Source organism: Rutidosis leptorrhynchoides, chromosome 11 (genome assembly GCF_046630445.1).
Source record: "Rutidosis leptorrhynchoides isolate AG116_Rl617_1_P2 chromosome 11, CSIRO_AGI_Rlap_v1, whole genome shotgun sequence".
In the NCBI taxonomy this organism is placed as follows: domain Eukaryota; kingdom Viridiplantae; phylum Streptophyta; class Magnoliopsida; order Asterales; family Asteraceae; genus Rutidosis; species Rutidosis leptorrhynchoides.
In genome coordinates this window covers 163,432,414-163,442,176 of record NC_092343.1, presented here as the reverse complement: position 1 = coordinate 163,442,176, position 9,763 = coordinate 163,432,414, and the positions used below count along the sequence as shown (strand labels likewise).

The window sequence follows — 9,763 nt, the reverse complement described above, 5'->3', positions numbered from 1 at the left end:
AATATTGTTACCTGTCATTACATTCAAGAAAACGCAGAATGATTTATTCAAAAGGAAAACAAGTTGACATATAGCTAATACTCTTAATTTATGTGTTATTGTAAATGAACTTTTCAATAACACGACACCTGACAAAAACAATATTTTTTCTGCTATAATTATTATTGATGGTTAAAAGCATTTTTCTTAACTTTCTTATTAGTATGGCCCATTTTGCATCAATCATCAAAATTGAACGTTCTCCTTGCGACATACAATGGAATGTTAGTCAAAATATAAGCAATCAAAAATATGGAAGGAAAATGTAGAGATATCAACACACATCTCAAAGATAGAAAACGTGGCAACTGCAGAAATAAACAGAGGGCATCAAGACTTATAAAGTTGAGTATTTGAGCAAGAAGGTTTCTAAGGTTGTTAAGGGTAAGAAATAAACAAAGTGCACATTTTAAATGGTTGTAATAATGTCCATCGTAAAGCAACATTACTATCGAAAAGCAAGCTGCGGGCCAAACAAACTTAAAACCAAGTAGAGAGTGAAAATGGGGAATTAATAACAACAACATCTACTTATACCTACAGAGTTATAACTTATAACTAGCGCCAACGATTAATTTTTTACTGTCTTATCAGTTCTTCAATAAAAAAAATAAGAAAAAAAAACTGGTTCTATCTCTATCTTTTATCATTTTTCAACGCATTACATTTTCGCTTTCACTATGTCACATCTTTTATTCCTGGACCAGTTTAATTGATGCAAATATCATTATATACAAACCTGCTGCTTTACTTTAAGGCTTGTAACAATTTCGGTTACTTGAATATTTTTTGAATAAATCTCTAGCTAAGGTATAGCAAAAATAATTAATCGAATTGTTAAACCAGGATTTACGAATTCAGCTGGAATAAAGAATGTGTGAATTACATAATAAAATTAAAGAAGAAAAAAAGTCGATTAAAAAATTACAACATGAATCAATTGTAGAAGTTACATCTTGAACGGGGAGCTTCTCTAAAATCAAGTCAATCAAATTCTCTGGCAAACAACTGATTCTATCCACTTCAATGGTAGAAGTTACAAAACTCCTCTCAGTATTGTTATCTGTCATTACATTCAAGAAAACAGAGACTGGTTTATTCAAAAATAAAAACAACTTCATCATAATAGATAAAACAAGTTGACATAGCTAATACTCTTGAATTTTGTTATTGTATATTGTAAATGAACTTGTCAATAGCATGACACCTGACAAAAATAAATATTTTTTCTGCAATTTTTGATGGTTGAAAGCATTTTTCTTAACTTTCTTAATAGTATGGCCCTGACTATATAGTTCGGAGTAACATTTTCTATCAATCATCAGAATTGAACATTCTCCTTGCAACATACAATGGAATGATAGTCAAAATATAAGCAATGAAATATTAAAGAGAAAGGTAGAGATATCAACACACATCTCAAAGATAGAAAACGAGGAGGCGACTGCATAAATAAAAAAAGTAGTCATCAAAACTTATAAAGGTGAGTATTCGAGCAAGAAGGTTCAAAAGGTTGCTAAGGGTAAGAATGAGGGTAATGGAATCTTAAATGGATGTAATAATGTCCATCCTAAATTAATATTACCATCCAAAAGCAAGCTGCAGGCCAGGATACTTGAAACCAAGTACAGAATGGGGAATTAATGTTGACCAATAACAAGATCCTTTTACTTATACCTACAGACTTATAACTAGTGCCAACAATTAATTTTTATTGTTAATCAGTTCTTCAATTAGAAAAACTGGTTCTACCTCTACCTTTTATCAATTTTCAACTAATTACAGCTTCGCTTTCACTGTGTCACATCTTTTAATCCTAGACCAATTCAATTGATGAAACTATTATTATAGACAAAATGACTTGTAAACAATGTATAATTATGCGCAAACCTTAAGCAATCGATTCAAACCTGCTGCTTTATGTTTAGGGCTTCTAATAAATTGATAGTAATAATTTCAGTTACTTGAATATTTTTCGAATAAATCTCTAACTGAGGTGTAGCAACAATAAATAATCAAATTACTGAACCAGGATCTACGAATTCAACTGGAATACAGAATGTTTGAATTACAGATTAAAGATTTAAATTAAAGAAGGTAAAAAGTCGAATAGAAATAACAACATGAATCAATTTTTGTCAAACATTTCGTTTATATGAAAGAATCGAACCAAATTAAAAATTAACTTACCGATATTCGGAAATAAAGATGAATCCATCGGAGTACCGATTCAAGTTTAGCAACCAAATTGGAGTGCCTAGTTTTTCAGAGTTTAAGTTTTTTTGGGTTTAGGTCGATGAAGTTTTTAATAAGTTAAAGTAAACATCCCTCAACTTTTGTTATATGTGTATGCTTCAGAACCAAAAGTTTTATTTTCTTTGATTGAAATCGATGAAGATTTCCACATGCAAGATGGTCAAAATGAGATAGAGTTCATAAGAAAGCTAGAAAAATCTACTGCACGCCTGAATGAACTAGTCTTGCTGGATATGACCAATTGTGTAAACGTACGAGAATTTCCACACTTGCGTCCCTTGTATATGTTGAAATATGTGCTTGCCGAAACCTTGAAGTTGTTGGAAGTTTATGATGCTTGAATTCACACTCCCATTTGTTTAACGATTCTTTCCCTAATGACTTGTCAGTAGAGTAATCTAGTTTCAACAGAGAGATTGATTCTAGAAGGAAACAATATAACAAGCTTACCAAAATGTATTCAAATTATACCTACACTTATATATCTCAACACTAACCACTTTTCAAAGATCCAGTCAATTCGAGGATCTCCAGCTATGCTTTTGGAAATAAACGAATGCCCGGATTTATGGGAGGTGGAGGGTTTTTTTCAAGTGGAATTCAATAGAAAATGTGGAGAAGAAAATAATAGAAAAAATGGGATTGGGATCATTAATAGAGCTGGGTAGTCTTGATTATTCTAAACCAATGGTGGTATGTTCGACTTTGTTCTGTTTTGTGCTATGCTTTTTAACTAGTTTAGTTTCGTTGGCTTATATATCATTAATAAATGTTACTGAGAATCAAAATGAAAATGAATGATAGAGGATGGTGTATATGCAGGTATTGTATGAATATGGTATATTCGGCACATGGGTTACAGGGAACCTAATCCCTTGTTGCAGCAGCTACATGCAATGTATCATAAAAAGGGACCACAAATATCATTTAGAGTTCCAGAGAATGATTCAACACCAATAACTAGCTTCAACTTGTGTCTAGTATATTCGGCCATATAAGATTTGAAGATTCAAGTATATAACAAGACTAAGGATTTGTTATTGAATTACACATGTGAAAAAACGGATGAAAATGGTATGACAAAAAAGAAAGGGTGGGTAAGCCTTTGAAGATGTGGCAATCTATTAGAACATGGAGATGAAGTTTTTGTACGTATCATTTTAGTAGATGATTCTAGAGTGTTGTTCAATGATATAGAAGAATGTGGTATAAACATTATATACAAAGAAGAATATGATGGCGATGATACAGAAAGAAAGGAGGGCAACAATAAACTAATGATGAGTGAAAGTGATGGAATTGCATGGAGCGATAGAATGGTTACAAAAATATCGTATTGTGTTCTTAACGGGATGACTTGTAATTTGGAAATTAATAATTTTATGGGATACTGTTTATTTTCTCGACTTTCAACATGTGTAGAACAAAGGGAGGGAGAACGTGTATTTTGGGTCGGTGATAGTGAGGTATAGATGAACTATGTGTTTGAATTGGCTAGGATTCATCAATGAAGCTAGGTACACATAATTATTGTAAACTAAAGGTACGATCTTCTTTTTAATTATTACAATTTTGTAAACTAAAGTTACAAATGGTTTAATTATCAATACATGGAGTCCGTTATTACCGGATCTAATTGACTAATTGGTTTAACGTCTCTCTGTTTAAAGGTTGTGTTTTTTGGTATTAATGTGCCTAAAGAAAGAGCGATTGTAGCTATGGAAGTTGCTGTTGGGTGTGACGCTTTCCTTGTTCGTGTTCACCGGTTATGACAATGTCCGCTTTCCGGCTTGTCAAGTACAAATGTTCATTTGATATTTTTTTGTGGTTTGTTTTTGATTAATTGAGAAATCGACATGAATTTTACAGAGCATCTTATGATGAGGCTGGTGCTGCTACAGCAATTATAAATATAGGCAAAACTGGAGCTGATGATGATATGGCAGATTTGAAAATTAACGCAAGACTAGGAGAGGTCTGTTGTACCCGAAAACCATTTGAATGCGAGTTCAACAATTACCTGAATCCTGGATCACTTGGTGTTCCTGTTTTTTAAGACTTCAAACAAGACTAACTGTTTGTTGTGGGGTTAGAGCCTAAAATTAATCGATTCGCGTGATGTTGACTTCGCCAACTTCTTTTAATGGGTTACCGCAAATATTGAGATCCTACTGTTGGCATGATGTTATGGTACAAGCTTTTTGTTCACATGTTCATGTTTTTGCTCTTTTTTGTTGATACTGGTATATGTGTGTCGTCAAGTCATTTGGCATTCAAAAATAAATTTGTGTTTGTATAAGCATTATATGGAAATGTAATATGTATATTGTGGACAAGAGAATTTAGTGGATGTCAGAATTGGGGATCAGATTTTACCTCCACAAGAGTCCTTTAGATATTTAGGCTCGATGCTTCACAAATCGGGAAGGATAGTTGAGGATGTGACGCATCGTATACTAGTAGGATGGTTGAAGTGGAGGGCAGCGAAAGGGGTGTTGTGCGACAAGAAGGTACCTCCTAAATTGAAAGGGAAATTTTTCAAGGTCGCAATCAGACCGGCCATGTTGTACGGCTCAGAGTGTTGGCCAATGACGAAAGCCCAAGAGAGGAGGATGGAGGTGGCAGAAATGAGGATGCTTAGGTGGACGTGTGGCAAGACCATGCTAGATATGATACCAAATGAAGTTTTTAGGGAGAACTTGGAAGTTGGGAACATAACCAACAAGTTGAGGGAAGGACGACTTAGATGGTTCGGGCATGTTATGAGGCGCCCACTTCTAGCCCTGGTTAGGAGAGTCGAGACTCTCGTTGTTGGGGGCATAAGGAGAAGGGGTAGACCCAAACGTAGGTTGGAGGATAGATTGAAGCTTGACATGAAGGAGCTCTTATTGACCGAGGACATGACTTCTGATAGGAATTTGTGGAGGAGTAGAATTAGAATAGATGACTAGGTTCTACATGATGTTTATTTATCTTATATATTTATATTATATTTCTTGCCTACTTGCTTGTGTGCACTTCATATATATCTTTATTATGTATTTTTTTTTCGTGGGACTTTACGTATTGGCTGGACATGTTTTATGGATATATAATATATCTATACTTATTGTAGCATATTCACATGCTTTATTGCACTATATGGTTACATGTTTGTATTACATTATATAGCAATTAATTTATACGTACTTACATATCACATGTTTTTATGCTAACATAGCCTACTTATTTGTCTATGCCTACATAGTATACCATCTATTTTATACTGCATATTATACCTACATGCTTCTTACCAACATGTTTACGTATACTTATTGTACTTACATGACTTGTTATACTTGCATATTTGACACTCACATATTTTACTTATATGTTATATTACTCAATATTGTTATACGCTTTATTTACCTATATATATCGTATTGGAGTATACATTATTCATGGTAAAGCTTCTATTTTGTCAACTTTACTTGTATATTTTTACTTCACATATCGGATTTCATATTTCTTTCTGGTCTGAGGTCCCTAGGAAGCAGCCTCTCTGCTCTACAAAATAGGGAGGGACGACTTTCTCTACCTGGGGACCGATAGGTATCCTGGGTAGAAGAATGACTTCCCTTTTACTTTAGGGTAGAGGAAAGGACTGCCTACATCTAACCTCCCCCATACTCTACTTTAGTGGAATTGTGTATTGTTGTTGTTGTTGTAATATGTATATTGTATTCAACCAAATCAGTGTATGAAATATTTCCTTCATGGATGTTTGTTACTAAAGTATCATGCAGTGTTTGTTTGATATCATTCTCTTGATCTTAAATTCACCAGCCATTTATTTTGAGGACTTGTCTCCATAATAAGAACATATGAAGTTTGTGTTTCAAACATTCTTGCAAGTAGTTTGATTAGTTCGAATCAACCAGTAGTTACACACAGCTCTCAAAATATAAAAAAAGAAAAAGCTATTAAAGAACTATATCATGCAAGGAGTGTTTGAGCTCATTTTGTATCAAATCAAACTGACTAGCAAGCTGTTCAAACGCTTAAAGCATAAACCAATCAGGTTTAACATTATATAGTATATACAGAGAACATAACATAAGCGATGGTCAACGATAACTAGTATGCATATAAAATGCAATGTAATATAAACTTAACGGATTGTGGTTAAGGATCCAAGTAGAAAAGCTCTGCTTTTGCGGAAGCTCGTGGGAACTGCATAACATCCTTAGCGAAGTTGTACTTTTCAAGAGCATCAACGGTTACACTGGGTCGAATTGATACTTTTTCAAGAATGGGCGAATGATGAAGTAAAAGCTTTATAAAGACCAACACAGGCCTTCATCTTTCTACATGCATAATATTTATAGTTTTCAATCGGTTCAAATTCTGGTCCAAACAGTCAGAAGCTTCCAAATAAGTCGATGCTGGATTCACATCCAGTTGCTCGTTTTGAAGACCCTATGAAATACAATAAAAGTGAGATTGTATATTAAAACACCTATCTTAAATTACTATATAAGCACACACAACACAAAAATACAAGAGAAAACGTTTGGCACTCTTTACCTGATTATCGAAATCAAGTCGTTCTAAGTTAGGCGAGTTACGAAGCATACATGAAACACCTTGAAGTTGATTTAAATCACCAAATTTAAAGTTGTGTAAGCTGAGATACTCTAAACAATTAGCCGGGTGTGGAAGCCACTTGGGAATGTTTTCTGCAATACAAAACTGTGAGGGTGAAAGTGAGATTTTAAGTTACCAAAGAAGATATGGAAGACGATATGAAAAAACATATGAGAACTAACTATACGCCGGAGTGGAATGGTAAAGTTCACTTGCTCAAAGGCAATATGATGAAGAACAAAAATTAAATATTAGAATTAAAAATTCAAATCATACCTGTAGAAAATACCCGTCGATAATTAAATCCCCAAGACATGGCATATTACTTAACAAGCTAGCCAAATTAACTCTTTCAACTCCTTGAATGGGTTTACCTATAGCTACACAAAGCGCACCAAGGCATTTACTATGCAAAACAACTTTGTAGACTTGATCTTGAAATTGTAAACATTGGTGCATGCAACCAGTTTCAACATCTTAAGTTGTGGTAAGTTCATGATAGCTCCATGCAAGTTAGTCCCAAATTCAATATTCCTGAGACATAGATTTTCGAGATAGAGAAATCCTTGAAAATCGAGTGGTGGCTTAATGATACAGTTTTCAAGTTCTAGCATTCTCAATTCTAGACAACAACAAAAATAACATGGAAGTTGATAACGTTGGTTTAAAACAGTAAGGACGAGTTCCCTAATAACACCGGCTTTTGACAAGGATAAAATCCACTGATCGACTTCTTGGAAGCTATCAAGAGCCATGTTTGGTATGTGGAGATGTAACTTTAAGATAGGACCCTTGATAAAGTTAAAGATTTGGTTTGAGATGGTAAAAAACCCATAATGACCAAAAGCTTCATTTTTGGCAAACTTTTCTGAGAAATGTTTATCAAGAACCACCGAGCTCATTTTGGTCCATTTGTACCTCCAACTTTTTGATAAAACGTGTGTCCTCACAGCATCTTGAACCGGGAGCTTCTCGAAAATCAAGTCAATCAAATTCTCTGGCAAGCAACTGATTTTATCCACTTCAGTATTGTTATAACGTGTGTCCTCAATATTGTTACCTGTCATTACATTCAAGAAAACGCAGAATGTGTTATTCAAAAGGAAAACAAGTTGACATATAGCTAATACTCTTAATTTATGTGTTATTGTAAATGAACTTTTCAATAACACGACACCTGACAAAAACAATATTTTTTCTGCTATAATTATTATTGATGGTTAAAAGCATTTTTCTTAACTTTCTTATTAGTATGGCCCATTTTGCATCAATCATCAAAATTGAACATTCTCCTTGCAACATACAATGGAATGTTAGTCAAAATATAAGCAATCAAAATTATGGAAGGAAAATGTAGAGATATCAACACACATCTCAAAGATAGAAAACGTGGCAACTGCAGAAATAAACAGAGGGCATCAAGACTTATAAAGTTGAGTATTTGAGCAAGAAGGTTTCTAAGGTTGTTAAGGGTAAGAAATAAACAAAGTGCACATCTTAAATGGTTGTAATAATGTCCATCGTAAAGCAACATTACTATCGAAAAGCAAGCTGCGGGCCAAACAAACTTAAAACTAAGTAGAGAGTGAAAATGGGGAATTAATAACAACAACATCTACTTATACCTACCGAGTTATAACTTATAACTAGCGCCAACGATTAATTTTTACTGTCTTATCAGTTCTTCAATAAAAAAATAAGAAAAAAAAAACTGGTTCTATCTCTATCTTTTATCATTTTTCAACGCATTACATTTTCGCTTTCACTATTTCACATCTTTTATTCCTGGACCAGTTTAATTGATGCAAATATCATTATATACAAACCTGCTGCTTTACTTTAAGGCTTGTAACAATTTCGGTTACTTGAATATTTTTTGAATAAATCTCTAGCTAAGGTATAGCAAAAATAATTAATCGAATTGTTAAACCAGGATTTACGAATTCAACTGGAATAAAGAATGTGTGAATTACATAATAAAATTAAAGAAGATAAAAAGTCGATTAAAAAATTACAACATGAATCAATTCATTTCAAACATAACTACGTTTATATGAAAGAATCATACCAAATTATGAGGTAGAAATTAACTCACAGGTATTCGGAATTACAGATGAATCCATCGGAGTACCAATTATAGTTTAGCGCCCAAATTGCAGTGCCTTCGAGTTTAAGTTGTTCATAGTTTTTAGGGTTTAGGTCGCTGTAGTTTCTGATAAGTTAAAGTAAACACCCCTCAACTTCTCAACTTTTTTTTTTTCTTTTGTATGCTTCAAAACCAAAAGTTTTTATTGCAGAATAGGTCCCTTGTTCAATTTCAATTAGATTTTTTTTTGAACGGCGGTCCCTTGTTCAATTTCAATTAGATTAATAAAATATTCTTTATTTAAATTTGAGTTTTAGGTATTCCTTCTATTGAAATCGATGAAAGATGCTCAAAAAGTTAAAATGTAATAAAGTTCAGGAAGCTTGATAAATCTATTGCATGCCTGAATGAACTAGTATTGCTGGATATGACCATTTGTGTAAACGTAGGAGAATTTTCACACTTACATGTGTCCCTAGTATATCTTAGAGGGTGTTTGGGGTTACATTTTGTTAGTGATTTTTTGATTATCACGATTACAAAACGCAAATAATTTATTTTCAGTGTTTGGCAGTTAACATTTGAAAATTGATTAATTGCGATTTAATGGGTTAAAAACGCGATATTGAAATAGTGACATGGGAGGTACTGCACCAAAAACATGATTCTTATCTCGAGTAAAAATTACCGAATAGTCTTCTAAATATTTATGAAGCTTCCGTGGTATTTCACTAAAATTTACCTACTCCACCTCCA

General features: G+C 33.4%; 1 protein-coding gene across 1 annotated transcript; it reads right to left on the bottom strand.

The window, feature by feature from the left end:
- Window positions 1-6,257: 6,257 nt before the first annotated feature.
- Window positions 6,258-7,988, bottom strand: LOC139875171 (F-box protein At1g80960-like). The gene is made up of 5 exons (XM_071862526.1): window positions 7,565-7,988; window positions 7,198-7,301; window positions 6,862-7,026; window positions 6,693-6,753; window positions 6,258-6,334 (listed from the first exon to the last, which is right to left on the bottom strand). Exons 1-5 carry the CDS (start codon window positions 7,986-7,988, stop codon window positions 6,258-6,260), a joined length of 831 nt encoding a protein of 276 aa, XP_071718627.1.
- Between the last annotated feature and the right edge of the window lie 1,775 nt (window positions 7,989-9,763).